At 35.6% G+C, this 22,927-nt stretch overlaps 1 protein-coding gene across 4 annotated transcripts in view; it reads left to right on the forward strand.

The window, feature by feature from the left end:
* Positions 1 to 22,927, forward strand: part of GPC3 (glypican 3) — a 411,323-nt gene that overhangs the window by 230,346 nt on the left and 158,050 nt on the right. The window contains exon 4 of one of the 4 annotated variants that reach the window (XM_069462996.1): positions 14,565 to 14,573. The exons of the other annotated variants lie outside the window; for them this stretch is intronic. Within the exon in view, the coding sequence (XP_069319097.1) occupies positions 14,565 to 14,573 (9 nt within the window). The remainder of the gene's footprint in view (positions 1 to 14,564; positions 14,574 to 22,927) is intronic. 4 annotated transcript variants of the gene reach the window in all.

Consider the following 22,927-nt stretch of genomic DNA (forward strand, 5'->3'; position numbering starts at 1 on the left):
GAGAATCAATCACGTCCCCCTAGATGTTTGGGTAGATTGATTCCCAGCCAAACAGACCACGTTGAACACACAAGTTTTCTAACTGCTCACAATGGTCTTCACAGAAGACTCATGAATAAAGGGCAGTGTGATATATCTGGATTCCCTATGGGGATTTTTAGCATTCATCTTCTTTTGCTTGGGTTTAGTGCTGAAATCCTTAGGAGCAGAGGGAAGATTCAAGCTGTGTTTATGGCTCCTTTGTTTTAGAGTGTGAATTTTGCAGTATAATGCTAAATTGCTTTTGCTGGGTACCACTGTTAAATGATGATTAAATTTAGTTTTGGTATAAAAATGAATAGATGCCTATTATATATCTTTAGGATAATTTAATGATATCCCCTTGTTTTAGATATTATCCTTTTATTAGATCCCTAAATTTTCTTATCTATTCTTATCTATCTTGCCTGGTCAGAGTCTTTCCCCCTTTATAATGAGTGATAACTACCTTTCTGATTTGGGGATTTGGGTTACCACTCTGCTTCTTTAATAAAAAGGAAAGGGAGAAAGCAATGATGGGGGAAGTGAAAGGAGTTTAAGGGAGTACAAGGAAGACAGGAAATGAGTCAGAACATTTTGAAAAGGATTTTTTTTAGATACATGGTCTCTGCAGTATTTACTTAATATAATCATTGCCCCACTTGTGCTAGCACAATACAAATGTCACAAATTCTAGATTTTAAAAAATACAGAAAAACACATTTTATCTCAGTTATGACTCACTTGCCATTTTCTTAAATCAAACATTAGTTTTAGCATGTGAAACTACCATTCTCCTCTCTTCATACCCTAGTATACAATGTCTTACATAGAGTAGGCGTTTAATTTTTCTCTTAAATCAAGCTGAAATGGTATGGAATTTATCCTTGGGATAGTGAGGAGCCATTGAGAGTACAGAGAACATGAATCTCCACCCACAAAATCAGGAGTGTAAGAAAGACAGTGCATCTTTTACTTATTTTTTTGGCCTTTTTTGTCTTTTAATAGACTTAATTTTTTAGAGCCCTTTTAGGTTCACAGCAAAATTGAGCAGAAATTACCGAGTTTTAACCATATACCCCTGCCCCTACACACACACAGCCTCCCCCACTATCAGCATCTCCCACCAGAGTGGTCCACTTGTTACAATTGATGAGGCTGCATTGACACGTCATCATCACCCAAAGTCCACAGTTTACATTAGGTTTCACTCTTGGTGTGGTACATTCATTGGGTTTTGACAAATGTTTAATAACATGTATCTACCATTACATCATCATACAGAATCATTTCACTGCTTTAAAAATCCTCTGTGTTCCACCTGTTCATCCCTCCCTCCCCACTAACCCCTGGCAACCACTGATCTTTCTACTGTCTCCATGCTTTTGCCTTTTTCAGAATGTCATATAATTGGAATAATACAGTTTTCAGATTGGCTTCTTTCACTTAGTAATATGCCTTTAATGTTCCTCCATGTTTTTTCATGACTAGATAGTTCATTTCTTTTTAGTATTGAATAATAGTTCATTGTCTGGAACATCTTTTACTTTTAAATCAATTTAATTTCAAGTCCAATCCTTTGTTCCCATTGGGTTAGTAGTAAATTATACCTCATTACTTCTTTTTAAAACAGCATTATAGAGATATAATTCACATAGAATACAATTCACCAATTCAACTATTTAAAGTATACAATTCAGTGATCTTTTAACATATTCATGGAGTTGTGCAACCATCACCACAATCAATATTAGAACATTTGTATCATCCCCAAAGAAACTCTTTACCATTTAGCCATTACTCCCCATTCCCTCTTCTCCCCTGCCCCTGGCAACCCCGATGTATTTTTTGTCTCTATAGATTTGTCTGCTTGGGACATTTCATATAAATGGAATCATACAATTAGGACCTTTTGCATCTGGCATCTTTCACTTAGCATGTTTTCAAGGTTTGTCCATGTTGTGGCCTAGATCACTATTTCATTACTTTTTTATGGCTGAATAATATTCCATTGTATGTATATAACACATTTTGTTTGTCCATTCTCAGTTGATGGACATTTAGGTTTATTCCCTTCTTGGTTATTATGAATAGTGTTGTTATTAACATGTGTGCACAGATCTTTGTGTGGACATATGTTTTCATTTCTCTTGAAAATATACCTAGAAGTAGAATTGTGGGTCATATAACTGTATATTTACCTTTTAAAGAACTACCAAACCGTTTTCCAGTGCTGTAGCTGATCCATTTTACTTTCCTGCCAACAATATATGAGGGTTCCAATTTTTCCACATCCCCACCAACAATTGTTATTATTTTTTTAGTACAGCCATCACAGTGGGTTTTAAGTGGTATCCCATTATGGTTTTAATTTGTGTTTCCCTCGTGGATAATGATGCTGAGATAATTTTGTGTGCTTATTGGCCAGATCTTCTTTGGTGAAAAGTCTATTGAGATCTTAATTTGTAAACTGGGCTATTTTTGTCATGTAGTTGTTGAATTGTAAGAATTATATACATGTTCTGGATACTAGACCCTTATCAGATACATGATTTGCAAATATTTTCTCCTCTACTCTGGGATGTCTTTTCACTTTCCAGATAATGTTTTTCAAAACACAGGTTTATAATTTTGATGAAGTCCAATTTATCTATTTATTTATGTGGCATATCTGAGAAACTATTGCCTAATCCAAGGTCATAAAGATTTACACCTATGATTTCTTCTAAGAGTTTTATAGATTTACCTCTTACATATAGGTCTATGTTCCATTTTGTACTAAGTTTTTGTATGATATGAGGCAAGTGTACAACTTCATTCTTTTAAATGTGGATATCCTGTTGTCCCAGCTCCATTTGTTGAAAAGACTATTCTTTTCCCATTGGATTGCCTTGGCACCCTTGTCAAGAGTCAATTGACCATAAATGTATGGGTTTTATTTCTAGACTCTCAATTCTATTTCATTTACCCATATGTCTATCATTATGCTAGTTTCACACTGCTTTGAATACTGTGGTTTTATAGTAAGTTTTAAAAATGGGAAGTGTGAGTCTTCCAACTTTGTCCTTCTTTTCAAGATTGTTCTGGCTATTTGTGGTCCCTTGCCATTTCATAAGAATTTTATGAGCACCTTGAAAATTTCTGCAAAGAATACAACTGGTATGTTGATAAGGATTATGTTAAATCTGTAGATCATTTAGCAAGTATTGCCATCTTGACAATATTTACATCTTCCAATATATGAACATGGAATTTCTTTACATTTATTTAAATCTTCTTTAATTTCTTTCAATATCTTGTAGTTTTCAATACACAAGATCTGTACTTCTTTTATTAAATTTATTCCTATATATTATCATCTTGTTCAAGTTATTATTAATGGAATTGTTTTTTTAATTTCAGTTTTGGGTTGTTTACTGCTAGAGTACAGAAATAAATTGAGTTTTGTATATTGATCTGTGCCAAATAACATTGCTGAACTTGTTTATTAGTTTTAAATTGTGTGTATGTGTGTGGGTACATGTGAGAAAGAGAGAGAGAGAGAGAGAGAGAGAGAGACCTTGGTGTTTTCTAAACACAAGATCATGTCATCTGCAAATACAGGTGTAAATACAGTTTCATTTTTTTCTTTTCAATCTGGATGTCTTTTCTTTCTTTTTTCTTCCTTTCTTCCTCTGATCCTTCTTTCATTTTTTTCCCCCATTGCCCTGGCTTAAACCTGCAGTACCATGTGGACATTCCTATCTTTTTCCTGATCTTAGGGAAAGAGCCTCAGTCTTTCCTCCATTAAGTATAGTGTTAGATGTGGGTTTTTCTTAATGTTCTTTATCAGGTTGAGGAAGTTCCCTTATATTCCTAGTTTGTTGATTGTTTTTATTATCAAAGCATGTTGGATTATATCAAATTCCTCTTTAGAAACTGACAAGATAATCATGTGGAGGTGTCCTTTACATTATTGATATAGTATATTACATTGATTACCAGATGTTAAACCAACCTTGCATTCGTGGCATAAATCCCACTTGGTCATCGTGTATGATCCATTTTATATGTTGCTGGATTCACTTTGCTAGGATTTTGTTGAGGATTTTTTAAAATCTATCTTTATAGGAAATATTGATCTATAGTTTTCTTGTGATCTTTGTCTTGTTTTGGAATCAGGGTAATATATTGGCCTCATAGAATGACTTGGGATATGTTCCCTTCTCTTCTATTTTTTGGAAGAGTTTGATAAAGATTGCTGTTAATTCTAATTTATATGTTTGGTAGAATTTGCCAGTAAGGCCATCTGATCCTGGACATTTTTGTGGGGAAGTTTTAAAATTACTAATTAACAAGCTACTTGTCTGTTATAGGTTTGTTCAGATATTTTATTTCTTCTTGAGTCAGTTTTGGTAGGTGTTTTTTGTTGTTGTTCTTGTTTAGGAATTTGTCCATTTTATCAATGGTGTCTAATTTGTTGGCACACAATTTTTCTTAGTATTTGTTACAATTCTTTATATATATATATATATATATATATATACACACACACACACATATATAAAGCAGTAGTGACATCCCCCCCTTTTTTTTCCTGATTAATTTGAGTTGTTTCTGTTTTTTTTTTTTCTTGGTCAGTCTAGCTAAAGGTTTATCAGCCTTATTGATCTTTTCACAGAACCAACTTTTGATTTTGTTGATTTTCTCTATTGTTTTTCTATTCTAGATGTCATTAATTTCCACTCTATTTTATTATTTCCTTCCTTCTGCTTGGTTTAGGTTTAATTTGCTCTCTTTTTATCTCATGTCTTAAGGTGACAATTTAGATTATTGATTTGACATCTTTATTCTTTTTGTAAACAGTTTTTGCAACATAGATTTCCCTCTATGTACTTATTGCTTTAGCTGTATCCAATACATGTTGGTATGATATTTTTGTGTTTTCATTAATCTTAAAATAGTTTTTCATTTTCCTTGTGATTTCTTATTTAACCCTTTCATACTTAGAATCTTAGGGACAACATACTTAGGAGTATGCTGTTTCATTTTCATATATATGTGGATTTCTCAAATTTTTTTCTGTTGCTGATTTCTTGTTTAATTCCATAGTGATTAGAAAATACACTCAGTATGACTTCAATCCTTATTCATTTATTGAAGCTTGTTTTATGGCCTAGTATTTGTTCTATTCTGGAGAACATTCCATGTGCAATTGAGAGGAATGAGTATTTTGCTGTCATTTGGTGCAGTCTTCTATACATGTCTATTAGGTCTAGTTGATTTATAGTGTTATTCAAATCTTCTATTTCTGTGTTGATATTCTGATTAGTTTTTCTATCCATTATTGAAAGTGGGTTATTAAAGTCTCCAACCATTGTTGCTGAATTATTTATTTCTCCTTTATATTTTGTCAGTTTTGCTTCATATATTTTAGGGCTCTCTTGTTTGAGAGAGAGATATATATATATATATATGTTTATAAATTTTATATCTTTCCGATGGATTGATCCTTTTATCAGTGTAACATATTCCTCTTTATCTTTAGTAATATTTTAAATTTAATGTTTATTTTTTCTGATATTAGCATAGCCACTCCTGCTTTCTTATGATTGATGTTTGCATGGTGTATCTTTTTCTATCCTTTTACTTTCAATCAATTTGTCTCTTTGAATTTAAAATGTATCTGCTACAGATAGCCTATAATTGTGTATTTTTATTCAATCTGACAATCTCTTGTGACTGGAGTGTTTAATCCTTTTATATTTAATGTAGTTACTGATAAGGTAGGATTCACATCTGCCATTTTACTGTTTTCTATATGTCTCACATCTTTTTTCCCTCTATTCTTTCTTTGCTGCTTTCTTTTCAGTTAAGTGCATATTTTCTAGAATTTTGATTCCTTTAAAACTTTTTCACTATATTTTTGAGTCATTTTCTTGGTGGCTGTTCTAGGGCTTACAGTACACGTTTTAACTTATCAAAATCTACTTCAGATTTGTACTGACTTAATACCAGAAGATATAGATAAACTGCTGCTTTAGCTTTCCTCAAATGCCATGTCCATTCTGATGATCAAATAACAATTTGTTTGTTTTCCTAGGATTTGAAAATGATCTTTCTTGCTAAGAAAGGTCATGGGGTGGGTAGTTGTTTCCTGCTATTGGTTCTGCCAACTGATTCTGACTCTTTCTTGTTGCCATTAACTTCTTTTGTACTAAATCTTCACGGGACTCTAATATTCCTCTCTCTCTCTCTCTCTCTCTCTCTCTCTACAATTCAATATACTTTGTACTTTCTTTTGGCCTCATTGTATTTCAGTGTGATGCCTAGATTAGTACTGCCCAACAGAAATAAAATACAACCCTCATATGTAATTTTAAATTTTCTAATAGCTGCATTTAAAAAGTAAGAAGAAATAGGTACAATTAATATTTTCATGTAACCCACTATGTCCAAAAATTATCATTTTGGAATTAAATCAATATTTTTAAAATTGTTAATGAGACATTTTACATTGTTTTTTTCATCTCAACTTGGACTCAACAGGTGTTCAATGGCCACACAATGCAGATTGGACAGTGAAGTTTTGACCTCCCTTCTGGGAAGGAATTTGCAGGGCACTGCTGTTATCAGTATGTCTGAATTTCCTTGCAGTAGTAGCAATGTCAGTCCCTCCCCAGAAAGATCACTTTCTACAAATATGACTAACTGCCCTTTTAGCTGCCTTACCGAAAAGTGCCCACAAGCCAAAGGGAAGTAACTCAGAACAAAATCTATGGTCTCTCTGATACACAACTGCCTGTCCAGAATACACTTTTAGGCAATCAAAAATTAATTTGTGAGAACTAGTTAATATTTCAGTTAATTATAGCAATTTTCAATGTCCATAGAGAATATAGGGTAGAAATTGAAAAGCTCTTTCAGATTTGAAATATGAACTCTTGAGAACAGTGATGTGGGGTGGATTGCCTCCAGAGGACTGAACGAGAAGCCCAGGCAAGGGGAAAGCTGCACAGAGACTGGAATAATCTGAGCCAACTCAAATGCTAGTTTGGGTGATTCAGATCCTCCCAAGACCTCTTTCTCCTGAATGGTAGTTTTATTTTTTTTCTTTTCTTTTCTTTTCTTTTTTTTTTTTTTTTTTGTTTTTTTGCTGGCGATTTAGGAGGTGGTGAGAAGAGTGAAGCCATCCATAATATCTGCCCTGATCTCTCCCTCTATCATTTTGCCTGAGTAGAGTCATCATAAGGATGATTAAAGGTTTCTCAGCACTTGAAAATAGGTTATCCTTACCTTACTTTTGCTTTTTAAAGAATTATTACTTGCTCTCTCTCATCCACTTCTTAAGTTTTCTTAGTCACTCAATTCCATACCTACCCTATTTTCTTAAGGTTTGCGGCAGTCCAGATGAACTAATTTAGACCTCTGACTTTTTGTCAAGTTATGTATGCTCTCTATTTCCTCATCCATTCCCCAACTTTGATTTCCACCTATTACTCTCTGGCTTTGACAGTAAGTGGCTAACGATTCAAGTTCCCTTTCTGCTAATTCCATGAGCCTGTTGTTCAGACTCTGCACAGATGTTGCTTTTTTCTTTCCCAGATTCTGTGACTGGGTCCCTGGTCTCATGTTTCATAGATTCTTATCTGGGTCCCTAAATTCTACAGGCCATCAGTGTTCCCTGGATCTAAATTACCTGCCTGTTTCTCCTTTCTTTCCTTCACACACTGCTCTGAATACAGGATCTAAACTTCCCAGAGTAGAGGATTAGCCAGAAACCCTACCCCACGCCTACCCCAGCCAACTGTCCTGGACCTGGCCTCGGATTTCAAAGTGATAGCAGAGGAGGTAGAATGAAATACTCACTAAATGCAACTTGTAAGGCAATACACAATTTTCAAGAAGGAGCAAGTGAAGACATCTATTTGGGGAGTGCAGAATGAAAGAAGCTATTGGATAAAAAAGGAAACAAATCTATCAGCCCAGCAGCTAGGAAGGCTTAACATAGACAGGGTAGACATTTCCTTGTTTTATCTTTTCAAGCCAAAATAGGGAGATTCAGTTGGTTGAATGGGGCAGACAAGCCAGCAAGATAGAAAATTGAAGGTTAAAAACATGGCAAAGTAAGCAAAGGAGATGTGGCTGCCTGTTCTAAAGACTAGAGAAATAAATACTGGAATGGATACTTTTGTAGTATCTGTAAGTTCTGAAATCAAAGGAAAATTCCATAAATAATTTAAGATGTTTGCTTTGTACTGTTCGGCTAATTGAAAAGTCAACTTATAGGGGAATGTTAAACACTTAAGTGTAAAAATATAAAAAGATATTCAAGTTTAGCACAGGCACATGTGTCCATAAAAGAAGATGCTGGCCATAGAACCTGGAACTTTGTTCTTGGGATTGGCCCCATGGCATTTTCGTAAACTGGGATTCTGCTCAGTCAGGGCCGCCACAGGAAGTATCCTCTCAAATTGCAAGTTTCCCTTAATAGTCTGTTCTTAAAAACATCCTAGGAAAATACTAACCTCAGGTTAGGGCCTTTGTTTTTGTTATCAAAACTTTCTCCTCATCTTTGGTCCTGCAGAGCAGTTTCATTTCTCTCTCCTTCCTCTTAACCTATGTCCTGTAGGTGGTATAAAAGTTTGGGTATTTTTTCAAATCATTTCTCCTTCACTTTCCATTTAGAGTCAGAGAATGATGTTTGGAATTACTCTTGAATATCTAGTCTTGTTTCTTCATTTTGAAGACAAGAAAACTGAGGTGTATGATTTGAGGCAAAGAATTTGCCAAAGATCAACCAGTTAATGTTAAACCAGGGCTAAAATTTATGGCTTCTGACAATCAGACCAGTATTCTTTCTGCTGTGCCATCCATTTCTTTGATATGACATTGTAAGTATGCTTCTAAGGTTTGCTTTTGGAATTATTCTATCTTCTTCTACCTAAAAATATTCAAACTAGCATCTAAGATGCTTCTTGATTTTCTTTGCTTTTTGATTGTAGGATTCCTAGAAATCACAATAGATGTATCATTAGAATGGATTTCAATGCACAGACTATTATGAGCATTTTTATGTGAAGAAGAGAAATAAAACAGGAGAGGATGAAATTTCTTGCCAAGATATTTTTGGATCTGTGTTTTTACAAGTTACCTGAGAAATCCTTTATGAGGCAGGAATCAAATATAAATATGCGATTGAGACTAGGAGAACCTCTAAAATATGGCTCACTATAGAAATAGTGAATAGAAACTGTCAGTCTTGTTTCTCCAGTTTAGACTGTTGCACAAGTCTAAGCAAATCAATATAAAAGTGTTGCTCGAAATGTGCTCCAGTTATAGCCAATTAAAGGTCAGCATATATAATTTACATGAAATGGATGGGCAGGAACAAAAGGTATCTGTTGGGCCATGAAGAATGATTCTATTTCATTTGCGGATGAGTACTATAAAGGTCATTGAAAATGTAAGATGCAAATCATTGTTGTTCTTGCTTTTATAAAGCATTTTTTTTTCTAGGTTTGGTCTCTCAGCCTGTTTTATTCTCTTGTTTGCATGTGTGCCATAATCATTAGTACAATTGAATTATAGAATGACCTACACTGTTAGACTGTTAGGCTGCTTGATTGAAATTATCTTTATAATGGAAATCAGAGAACACTTTTAACCTTGTTAGAGCACCACTGTACCGTTGATTAATATATAAAGCAAGTCATAAATTTCACAGTGAGCTATTTATTTTCAGGCAATCTTGTGAAAGCAGTTTGGTCTATATTACAGAAACTTTCTTTATACCTTTGTCAGGCTGACACTAATGATTCTGATTATTTCTAGGACTTTCAAAGTGTCAGTGTTAATTAAACTAATGCTTAAAATATGGATAGAAAAGAACATTTGAATGTTACATCTTAAATGTTTGACAATGTGTATGAAGATTCTTTTGTTACCTGGTTAATTTCAGAGAACTGACTTCGTTTGAAAGGTTTCTCCCCAGTAGCAAATGCTTGACTAAGTGGCAGTGACCAATATTACTAATGTCACAGTTTCGTTCATATATTCAATAAGTATTTGTTGAGTTCTTTTGATATGTTCTGCACTGGGTATGTGATATGGATAGAGAGATAAAAAAGCCAGCACCTGCCCTCAAATGAGTTCATATTGAAGTGAGGGATATAGTCACAGAAACAAAGATTGGCCAACGGACAGGAATTATGAGAGCGCAGATTAAGCGAGTATTATCTAACCCAAATTGGGAAGGTATCCTGGAGGATTTTCCCCTGATTGAAAGCTCTTCTAATCACTGAAGGGGTAAGGAAAGGGTCTGTGAAAAATAGATGACTGGTGGCAAAGGAACAACAGAAGCTTGGGGCTTGGGTGGAGGCTAAGGAATAGTGAGGGGAAGAGGTTCTTTTTTACTGCAGTCCAAAACTCATCAGGTGACCCAGACACATATCCTGGGCCATACCAAACCACCTAGATCCTGACACCCAACACTGACCCTGGAAGAAAGGACTCCATTATACTGCCTTTCCCCAAGGCCCACTAAAAATGGTTCTGGCAGCAAGAGGGCAACATGGTGGCTGGAGAGGTCAGGCCTCCCACACTGGATCAGCCAATTACATATATTGGAGGTTTGGAAACAGGAGCTTAAGTCTGGGAGGGCCTGGACTAGTTCCAGAAAAGAAAAAAAAATGGTTTGGGAAGGGAAAAAATTGGTCCTGTTTCTGGAAAAACTGCTCTCTGTAATATTATACCTTTGCTTTTAGACTGCTATTAGGAGAATGTAGAACTAATTAAGAGACCCGAACATCATCAATAATTTTTCTGCTTGAGTTTTATGAGTAGTAATTTTTTTTTTAAAGAAAAAGCCTTTGTAAAGTCACTGGTGGAAAAGCTAACGCACAGCTTTTCAGCATATTGCCCTTCAAGACTCAGGTTATATTTAATCATAAATTGCATACAAATAGCTAATTGTTAGCTTCCACAGTAAAATGTACTTATTGTCTCAAATTGGATTCATAGTTCAAAAAGTCAAGCCATAGCCAATCTTTGTTTTTAGAGAACATTGCTAAAGGAGACATTAAGCCAAATGGCCTGCATAGAATGATGCTAAGAGGCCACTAGGCTAGATTGGTGGGCTTTAAATTAGTGGGAATAGAATTGGGCAAACTCATAAAGTCAGAATGGTTTTAAATAAACTCTTTGCAATAGCAGAGATTTATATGACGACTTCTGACTCACATATGAGAATAATATATCTTCAAAGGTAACTGTGCTTCCTTTCTAAAGTCTCTTCCTCCTTTGTCTCCTCCTCCTCCCCATCACTCCGTCTTTCCTTCCTTTCTCCTCCTCCTTCCTTCTCTGGCTCGTTTGTCTTCAAGAAAAATGCACTAGTGAGAACAGACTTCAATTTCCTTTTAAGGGAGAACCTGCTACAGGGTATTTTTGTCTCCAGACCCAGATCTTTAGCTGATCCAGGAAGTGAACCCAAAGGGGTCTTCACTGACACATAGGCCACTGACATAGAAGTGTAGCTGTTTGCATGTAGGGAGAACTAAAGCCAGCCTTATACCTTTCCCTTGCCTTTAGGGTAGGCTGCAGGACTCAAAGGGGAAACTCAATAAAACTTTCAGAAGCAAATAAATAGAACCTACAAGGCTTGTTTCCCTGGGGATAGGAAGGCACCATATGTCAGTTTCATGTTTTTAATCAAAAGGCCAAGGCTTCATCTAGATTGTAGTAATAAGTATTTACTTTCCAGAGATTTTCATTTAAATGACAAATATCGTTCCTTCAACTATTTCTCATGTACTTTCCCCTAATCAAAGAAAAATCCAGTACAAAAAATGCCCTTAATAATTACGTGTAATGTCCTATATGATGTGTTATCATTATCTAACTCATTTATGAGAAAGTAGTTATAATATTTGGTTACCTAAGAAGCATTCGAACATAGGATGTGGCCATAGTGGCTGCTTACAAGATCCCTGGGGATCATTTAGTCTAATTCCACTCTTTTACCAATGAAGAAATCGCAAACCAGTTTGGGGAGATGGATACAGGAATCTGGAGATTGGCAGGAGAGAGCCTTTTGGAATGATATGAACTATGTTAAGAGGTACCCTGTGTCTCTATTTTAAATTTTAGGAAGGTTAGAGGCTGAGGTGAGTGGGTGGGCATGTAGTAAAGATGGGGCAAAGGAAACTGCTATTTATGGAGTGTCTTTTATGTACCAAGCTTCATGCTAACCACTTCATATACATTCTTTCATTTAACCCTCACCACAACCACATAAAGTAGAACTTATTATTTCCCTCATTTTACAGAGGAAGAAATTGAGGCTTAGAGGAGTGACATATGTTCTTTTCCTTTGAGAAAAAGCAGGAGATCTGGGGCCAGATATCCATGTTTTGGGGGCTCAAGTCAAACATCTTGCCTCCTGGCCCATGTTGCTGAGTCTGTAACCTAGGAGCAAATGCAAGGTGTATACATATGTCGGTCATGAAGTCAATACACAAAGAGGGGAAAATCAGGAGGTAGGAAAGTTAGGTGTGGAGGGATTCCTGATAGGAAGAGCACATGGGTGTCCCAGCTTTTTCAGTGGCCAATGCAACAAGGCCATTCGGTTTAAAAAAAAAAAAAAAAAAAAAACGAGAGCCAACAGAAAGATTTATAACCATGGAAGCAGGTGGGGAAAAGGGAAGAAGGAATATTTGAGCACGTGGGATCAAGAGTAGGAAGGTAGAGTGATAGGAGAGGGACTGTCTGCTGAGAGGGACCCCGTGAGAAGAGAATGGGAGAGTTGGTACATCAGGTAGATGAGTGTCTAAGGAAGTGAATGATTAGGTGACAGCAAAGAGACTCCAGGGAATTCTTAACAGCCTTTGGACAGCCTTTGGTTTGCTCTTTGGACATTTGTACAAGGAATATTTTTATGGAATGATCCAGACAACTGAATGCTAACTTCTTGTAGTCATTGCTACTTTCTTGTCTTTATTATCTTTATTTAATTATTTGTTTTTAATGTTTATGATGACTCAATAATCTGGATTCCCTGTCTTGGAGTTGATATTTGAGACAATTGTCTTAAGGGAGGCTTACCCAGAGGCCTTTGGCAAAGGAGTTATAACCTGAATGCTAGCGTGTTTTTTGTTACCAGGCTGCCAACATTCAGATCAAAACAATCCATTTCTGATTCATGTATGTTATTAGCTCTGGCAGGATGGCAAGACGTGAGGCAGATACTGTTTTGTGTATTACAGAAACCTAGATAAGCAAACAGAGAATGAAGAGATTGCCTTTATTAGAAAAGCAATCTTTTGTGATATTTCTTAGCACCAAGCAATTACTTTTTAATAAAACTGAGCAGATAGAGCACTCATGTGTCCACTCTTGCACTCCCTCCTTGGCTCCAGATATATGTGATTTCATGATGCTAGCAAGAGGCCTGATGATTTGTCAGTTAATCAAAAGTTGCTAAAGGAAAGTCAATACAAAAGAAGCTAATCATCATCTTGTCTTTTCCCAGTGGCTCTTTTGGACTTCTAGTGTCTGAGCTGCCTGTTCTCGATGGCAGTGTTACTGACAGTAGTACCTGTGTCCTTGTTGTAAAGGGTGAGAATCTCATTTTGTCTTTCTTACTCTTGGTAAAAGGCTCGGGGCTGACTTCTTGGAAGAGCTGGAAGAATTATTAACACCAGCTAGATGTAGCCAAGTGTTGCTTCTCCTCCCTTTCTTCTTCGGCCATATTCACAATAACTCATTTCTTTATCACATTTGCCCTTCCCTGGACCTATGTCTTTGAGGCTCTGCTCTCAATCCCTGCAAATTGACTCCAAAATGAAGTAATTTGATTTTTCTTCAAGTGGAACCATATGTTTCAGGTATCCCTAGTACAAATGTGATCATTTAGCTGCCATCCCAAGTGTGGCACCAACACAATAGGAATCACTAATTTTTTTCAAGCAATCCCCACATGGGATGAATCTGATGTTACAATAGGAATCTTGCTGAAAGCACCTTTTTTTCCTTGAAATCAACTTGCTTTGAAAATTCTCCTGTTTTCTGGAGAGGCTAAATGATTTGTCCAAGTTGAGTCAGTAGCAGAACTGAGATTATTTCTGTTTACAACATTCTGGGCACCATAAAAGGACATTTGAAATCAATAAAAGACTCTCTGTGGTTTGACCCCCAAATCTGCTCTGGGCCCCAGCTGCCCAAGGTACCTGATATGATGGTGCCTATTAGGAGTCCCATGTGTGGTCCCCCAAACTATTTCTTTGTTTTTCATTATTATTTGTCACAATCACTATGCTCAATTATGAAGGCTGTTAAAAGATTGTGGCACAAGGAACAAAGTTCTTGTCCAAGTCTTACTCAACTTTGTTATGGCTACCGAAAAATCTCCAGGGACAAAATGGCAGGATGATGGGAAAAGGAGACATCTACTTTCAAACGGAAGTTACTTCCCATTCCTTGTACCAGTCCTGCTCTTAAACCCATAGAATTAGAAGATGCCAGAGTTGGAAGCAATTATTTAATCCAACCTCTTTCATTCGGTAGTTGAGGAAACTGAGGCCCAGAGAAGAGAAGGGACCTTACCAATGGCATGTAGTCTCAGTAGCAGGGTTAACACTGTAGCCTTAGATATTCACACCCCTAATTCAGTGCCTCAGAGAGAATGATAAATGGCTTTTAAAGTTCAAATTGGGGGCTCCTAAGATGCATTTCAAGCAAAGTCCTAATTACTCTTCAGCATAAAGAAAAATAGTCCCCACTTTTTAACCCCCATGTCCAACTGGAGATTCTGGCAATATAAGTATTACTTGAGACCATTCATTGTTAGCAGAGAAATAGAGAAAACACTTGGCCAGAGCTATTCTTCTTCCTATTCATCATTTTTTCCATCTTCTTGAAGACCACAGTTTCTCAAGTAATCAGCCTTTAGCTAGGTGACTCTCATCCTCAGTTACTCCCAATGGGTTTCCTTGAGTAAAGACTCTGAGCAAACACATTAGGCTTTGGAGTTCTAGGTCCTGGTTTCAAGGCCCTATTTGGTCCTTTACTAGTTATGTGGCCTTGGGCAATCACTTAACCTCTTGGAACCTCAGTTGGTAAAAATAAGAATGATATCTTACCTCACAGGGCTGGTTACAAAGCTCCTATGTGATAATGTAACATGGACAAGTGCTTTGTAAAGAATAAAGGGCTTTGCCCAGCGTTAATTATAAGCATGCCTATCATACGTATTTCATGAAACTAGTCTGGAATGCCCTCAGTTCTTGGATGGTCTGTAAAGCAATAAAACAGCCATCTCTTAATTATTCACACTAATGGCGGGGGCAAGGAGCACAGGCAACACAAAACAGAAACTCATCGAGATGCCATTTCTGTTTGGGTTTAGACCACAGTATTTTGGGGGAAGCCTCTGAAATCTGTTTGCTGAAAGTGAAATTCAACCCAAGTAGGATTCCAGAAGCAGACCATGTGCAAGTCCCTGCCCTTTTCTGGGCCTCAGTTCCCTACCTGGAAAAGAGGAATTGCCCTCACTGGTCACACAGTTCCTGCCAGCCCAAGTATCTGTGTGACTGTGAGTCTAGACATAAGGAAGACAGAAGGGAAGTCCAGTTGTAGATGATGCCCAAAGTTTTATAGGGCAGCTGGAGTTGTGCAAATACTAGGGGGTAAAAGTCACAAGCTGCCAAAATGGTGTCCCCTCCTTAATAGAAAGAGCAAAGAGAGAAGTCAGTCCTGGGTGGAAGAAAAGAAGAGATTGGAGGAGGGAGTGAAAATAACATCTGTAGACAGGAAGGGCTGGGATGATAGCAATGTGCAATGCTGCTGTCACAGAGGGAAATGCACAAGATGAGTCTCTGTGTGCTATTTCTGTTCAGGGGTCACACTCTTCTCAATTCACCTGATTTTTCTCTCTTTTCAATCATATCCTGTTCAAAATTCATCTCAGAAGTGTTTATGAGCAATTCTGATTATAACGTGTGCTAAAACCAATCAGCAGAGGTCTGTCTACGGTGCAGGGCAATCAGCAGAGACCCAAGGTATTGGTCAGAAATGATGTCTTCATTTAGATAGACTGTGGCTAATCGGGTTGGCTGAAGTTACAGTCAGAACAATCTTACAACAGTGCTGGTGCCTACCAAGTACACAGCTTCCCATACAATTTTAGGAATGGTGCCTGGTTAAATACAATGCTTTTTACTATTTGCATGAGAAATGGAGTATGAAAATAACATATGTTGCACTTTAACATTTTCCCCTTTTAACCCATCTAGTACTCCTTTAGCCTGTAAGAATTTAGTGACAGTGAGAAAATAAGATCCAAAATTGGGCTCTCCTGACATATTGTGCTATATATCATGCACTTTGAAACTTCTTATAAATTGGGAAGGCAGAGACGTTGTTGTTGCATGTGATTTGGGGTTCTGTGATAGGGTGGTATGTAATGTTGCATGGTAGTCAGCCCTGGTTTTATATGCCATGCATTCCCAGAAACTACATCTTCAATCATCCTCAAGACTTAATTGTGCATAATGAAGAGGAACAAACACATGAATAGCAACAAGCTATAAAAAATGAAGTACAGGTGCATATTAGTATCAGATAAGTGACAAACTGGAAAGGGACTGTATCCATATGTATATTATTATTTTATTATTGAGTTGTAAGAGTTCTCTATATATTCAGAATACTAGACCCTTACCAGATATATGATTTGAGAATATTATCTCTCATTCTGTAGGTTCTCTTTTCATTTTTTAATACTGTTCTTTGAAGCACAAAAGTGCTTTAATTTTTATGAAGTCTAATTCATCAATTTTTTTCTTTAGTTGCTTGTATAGTGTCATATCTTAGGAAACATTGCTAGATCCAAGGTCACAAATATTTATACCTGTATTTTCATTTAAGAATTTTATGGATTTAGCACTTAAATTTAGATCTCAATTTTTTTGAATTAATTTTTGTATGTGGTGTGAGATAGGGGTCCAAATTCAGGGATATGTTACTGGACTTGGCTTTCTAGTATTCTGTTGAGGATTTTGGGGTCTATCTTCATAAATGATATTGGTCTATAGTTTTCTTTTCTTGTGATGTCTTTGTCTAATTTTGGTATCAGGGTAATACTGGCCTCATAGAATGAGTTTGGAAGTGTTCCACCCATTCCATTTTTTGGAAGAGTTTATGAAAGATTGGTGTTAATTCTTCTTTAAATGCTTGGTAAAATTGACCAGTGAAGCCATCTGGTCCTGGCCTTTTTATTATACATCCAATCTCTTTATTTATAGGTCTATTCATTTTCTATTTCTTCTTGAGTCTTTCTAGGAATGTGTCCATTTCATCTAAGTTATCTATTTGTTGGTGTAAAGTTATTCATAGTATTCCCTAATAATCCCTTATTTTTGTGAGATAACTAGTAATGTCTGCTCTTTCATTCCTGATTTTAGTAATTTGAGACTTTTCTCTTTTATCTTTATCAGTTTAACTAAAGGTTTGTCAATATTGTTGATCTTTTCAAAGAACCAGATTTTAGTTTCATTTATTTTCTCTAATGTTTTTTGTTCGCTACTTCAGTTATTTCTACACTAGTCTTTATTATTTCCTTCTGCTTGGTTTGGGTTTACTTTGCTGTCCTTGTTCTCGTTTCCTAAGGTAGAATGTTAGGTTATTGATTTGAGATCTTCTTTTCAATGTAGACATTACAGCTATAAATTTCCCTCTCAACACTACTTTGTGTACATCCCATAACTTTTGTTATGTTGTGTTTTTATTTTCATTCATCTAATAGTATTTTCTAATTTTCCTTTTCATTTCATCTTTGACCCATTGATTATTTAGAAGTGTATGTGTTTAATTTCCACATATTTGTGAATTTTCCAAATTTCCAAAACAGAATTTTCCTTGTTATTTTTTTAAATTTCATTCCATTGTGGTCATAAAACATACTTGTATGATTTCATACATTTTAAATGTATTGAGACTTATTTTATGGTCTAACTTATGCCCTGTCCAGAAGAATGTTCTGCATGCACTTGAGAAATATGGTCTGCTCTTGTTGTATGGAGTGTTCTATAGAAGATGGCTGTTCGATCTAGTTGGTTTATAGTGTTGTTCAAGTTTTCTATTCCCTTGTTGATATTCTGCCTACTTATGTTATTTATTATTGAAAGTGGGGAATTGGAGACTCTGAATATTATTGTTGAATTATCTATTTTTCCCTTCAGTTCTGGCAGTTTTGCTTCATGTGTTTTGGGCTCAAATGTTAGATACATATATATTTATAATTATTATATCTTCTTGATGGATTGACACTTTTATCATTAAGATGTCCTTGTCTCTAGTAACAATTTTTATCTTAAAATATATTTTGTCTGATATTGGTGCAGTTATTCTAGATGTCTTTTGATTATAGTTGGTATAGTTTGTATCTTTTTCCATCCTTTTACTTTCAACCTATTTGTGTTTTTGAATCTAAAATGTGTCTCTTGTAGACAGTACAGATGTAACATGTTGTTTTAAATCTATTTTGCCCATCTCTGCCTTTTGATTGCAGGGTTCAATCCATTTGTGTTTAATGTAATTTAATAAATAATTTACAAGTAATAAGGAATGAAATAAGGTAAGATTTACATATGTCATTTTGCTACTCATTTTCTAGATGTCTTATTTCTTCCTCTATTTGTCCATTGTTGCCTTCTTTTATGTTAAATAGTTATTTTCTAGTGTACTGATTTTATTCCCCTATCTTTTTTTACTATATATGTTTTGAGCTATTTTCTTAGTGGTTGCCCTGGGGATTACAACTAACATTTTGTAACAGTCTAATTTAGATTAATACCAACTTGATTTCAGTAGCATACAAAAACCTTTTTCCTATATAGCTTCATTCCCTCTCCCCTCCTTGTGCTGTTATTGTCATACAAGTTACATCTTTATACATTGCATGTCCATCAACACAAATTTATAATTATTGTTTACATAGTTGTGTTTTAAATCAGACAATTGGGAAAAAAAGAATTACAACCAAAAATATATTTAGACTGTTTTCCATATCAACCTATATAGTAAATTGTACTGGTGTTCTTTATTTCTTCTTGTGGATTTAAGTTATAAGCTGGTATCTTTACATCACATACTAAAAGACTTTAGTGTTTCTTGTAGAGGATATTTGCTAGTGAAAAACTCTCTTAGTTTTTCTTTATCTGGAAGTGTCTTAATTTCACCTTTTTTAATGGATAGTTTTGATGGACATAGAATTCTTGGGTGACAGTCTTTTTCTTTCAGTGCTTTGAATATATCATCCCATTGCTTTCTTGTGTCCTTACTTTCTGATGAGAAATCAACTGTTAGTCTTATTGAGATCTCTTGAATGTAATCAGTCACTTTTGCTGCTTTCAAGATTCCTTCTTTATCTTTTGACAGTTTGATTATAATGTGTTTACTGTAGATCTCTTTGAGTTTGTCCTGCTTGGAATTCATTGAGCTTTGTGGATATGTAGATTAATGTTTTGCATCCAATTTGGGAAGTTTTTAGCCATTTTTTCTTCAAATATTATTTCTGCCTTTTATCATCTATCTGGAACTTCCATTATATATATGTTGGTACGCTTGATGGTGTGCTACAGGATTCTGAGGCTCAGTTCATTTTTCTTCATTCTTTTTTCTTTTTCTTCCTCAGACAAGATAATCTAAACTGACCTATATTCAAGTTTGATGATTCCTTCTTTTGCATGCTCAAATTTTCTGCTGAGCCCCATTAATGAATTTTTCATTTCAGTTATTATGATTTTTAATTCCAGAATTTCTATTTGGCTCTTTTTTATAATTTGTATATTTTTGTCTATATTCTCTATTTGGCATAGCATCATTCTCATACTTTCCTTTAGTTATTTGGACATTGTTTCCTTTAAGTGTTTTAACATATTTGAAATGGCTGATTTAAAAATTCTTTATCTGATAAGTCCAACATCTAGGCATCCTCAGAGACAAGGTCTGTTGATTGATTTTTTTCCCCTATGTATGGTCCACACTTTCTTATTTGTTTGCATGTCTTATAACTTTTTGTCAAAAACTATTTATTTAAATAATATAATGTAGCACCTCTGAAAATCATATTCACCCCCTTCCTCAGGCTTTGTTGTTGGCTTGTGTTATTGTGGTGGTGGTTTTTATTTCTTTGTGACTTTTGTGAACTAATTCCATAAAGTCTGTATTCTTTGTCATGTATAGCTACAGAAGTCTTTGTTCAGTTACATTAGTGATAGTCAGTTAATGATTGGTTGGACAGTTATTCCCTTAAATGTCTGGAACCAACAAATTTCTCAGTCTTGGCTGAGGGGCCCTGTGTGTGTGTTGGGTGCAACTTTAACCTTCTAGTCTAGTTGTTGATGACTCTGTTAGCTTTCACTTCCTGCTTGCACAGAACCTCAAGGTCAGCCAGAAATGAGGGCATAGGGCCTTCTCAGGTCTTTCTTGAGGAGCATGAGTCCATCCTTGGGCATGCACACAGCCCTACGCTTGAGTGTGACCTACTAGATCCCCAGGAATATGTAGGAGTTTTTATAGCCCTATGGACATCTCATTTCCCAGATTTTCCTTTAAACTTTTTAGTTAGCCTATTATTTGCTCCAACTATTGTGCCCTTGCCTGAGGCAGCTGAAAAGTTAAATAATTGCCTCCAGTACATTTCAACAAATGTACCTGGGGGAAAAGCTTTTGCACTGGCGAGCTCCACATCAGTTCAAATAAAGACAGCCTTGCAGATAGCGTCTTTTAGGTAACCATCAGACAGATCAAATAATGACAGTTCACTGGAATTGAAGCTTTGAAAGAACTCCAGCCCCACTCTGCCCCCTTCAGTGGCTGCCGGGATACCAGATTTTACCATGAGTGCAGGGTGTTAGTTTTCAAGACTACCAAAGAGATGGAGAGGGAGAATGGAAATAGGAAAGTTAAAATGCCATAAAGCTCACTGTTCTTACTGAGATTCAGCCATTTTCCTGAATAAATGCTCTTCAGATTGCTACATGCCTTTTGTTAATTTCCAGAGCTATGAAGAAGCTGGTTCTGACAATTTTTGCCAGTTTTCTCATTGCTTTTATGGGGGAAAGAATTTTCCTAGGTCCTTACTCTGTACTTTTTGGTGATTTACTATTATTAATATTTTAATTCATATGTTGTATAGCATTCATTGCTTATTTTATCATTCATTCAACAAATATTTATTAATTACCTAATAAGTGGAGACATTTTGCTAAGCATTGGAAATACAGTAACGAGCAAGACTGCTTTGGCCTGTGCCCTCATGAAGCTTACAGCCTTGTGGAGGAAGACAGATGCTAAAAGAAGCAATTACAATGCAGTGTGATAAATGCCATGATGAAGAAAGTATAAGAGTTGTAGGAGATTATAGGAGGGAATTGAATTCAGACTTGGAGGATTGGGAAGGCTTCTGGAAGGAAGTTAAATGTAAATTGGGATTTAAAAAGCAGGTAGAATGGTTTCCATACAGAAAATAAACCACGTGTAAAGGTTTATAATGCTGTGAAGGAACTGAGCATAGAATGTGATAGAAGCAGGGTGAGACACAAGGCCAGGAGTTTCTCAGGGGCAAAATTATCAAGAATCTTGTAAGTGAAGTTCAGATATATATTTTACCCTAAGGGCCGTGGGAGGCCACTGAAGAGTTTTAAGCTGAACAGTGACATTATCTTTGCAGTATCTCGAGCACTTAAAACACTGTCCAACACATACTAAGTGATCAATTAATAAATTACTATTCATAAATGATATTTATGTATAAATAATTAAATCGATCTATACTTCACTTATAAATTATTTTCAGATTATTCTAGGTATTAGTGTAGAGCAGAGATTATGGTATCAGGACCCTTTTACATTCTTAAAAACGATAGAGGACCCCAAAGAGATGTGTTTATGTGAGCTATATCTATTGTTATTTACTGTATTAGAAATTAAAACTGAGAAATTAAAAATATTTACTTACCAATTTTTTTAAATTAATAAAAAAGTAATCAAAAACATATACTTTTTCTAAAACAGATGTTTCCCAAAACAAAATACTTTAGTGGAAAAGTAGCATTGTTTTAAATCTTTGCCAATTTCTTTAATTTCTGACTTGATAGTAGACAGCTGGATTCTCATATCTGCTTCTGCACTCAATCTGGTTTAATTGTGGAAAATTTGGCCTCACACAGACATACAGTTGGAAAAGGAATGGTGTTCTAATACCCTTTTAAGATAATTAAGGATATATTTCTCTGATACTACACAAAAAGTTGGCAAGTGATAGTTTCTTAAAGGTTAGTTACAATATGGAAGCTACAAACATATCAATCAACTTTTCTATTTTCTGTTACATTAAAATCTATCTTGCACTTTGAGTGAATCATTAGCCATTTTGTGATTTTGTATCATGATGCACTGGTCATTTGAAAGACACTGGCTTACTGAGTCATGCAGATCTGCCAAATATTAACACACTTCATTATACAACATCAAAACATCATATTCATTAGTGTCACCACTGTTCTTATCAGAAAAGCCATTAAGTATTGAGAAGCTGTCAAGCTTCATAATGGGAAAAAACAAGTTTTCCCAAATTCTAATTTGTGCTTGAAAGTGCAAATTTATCATTGGCTATGAACACTGTCAGTTGTTTTCCTTGAAGAAACAGGCTCTCTTTGTTCATTTCCAAGAAAATGCCTGCCAAATACTTGAGTTTGAATAACAGTTTGTCAGTCTTTCTTTCAAGTAAAAATAGTGTTACATGAAAAAAGTGTTTAGTTCATCTCATAACTCAGTCTCACATATGCTTTTCCTCTAGATGATCATCATACTTTAGTGTGTACCAGCAGTACTTTATGCATACTTCCTATTTCATCACACCTAATATTAA

Source organism: Eulemur rufifrons, chromosome 30 (genome assembly GCF_041146395.1).
Source record: "Eulemur rufifrons isolate Redbay chromosome 30, OSU_ERuf_1, whole genome shotgun sequence".
NCBI lineage: Eukaryota > Metazoa > Chordata > Mammalia > Primates > Lemuridae > Eulemur > Eulemur rufifrons.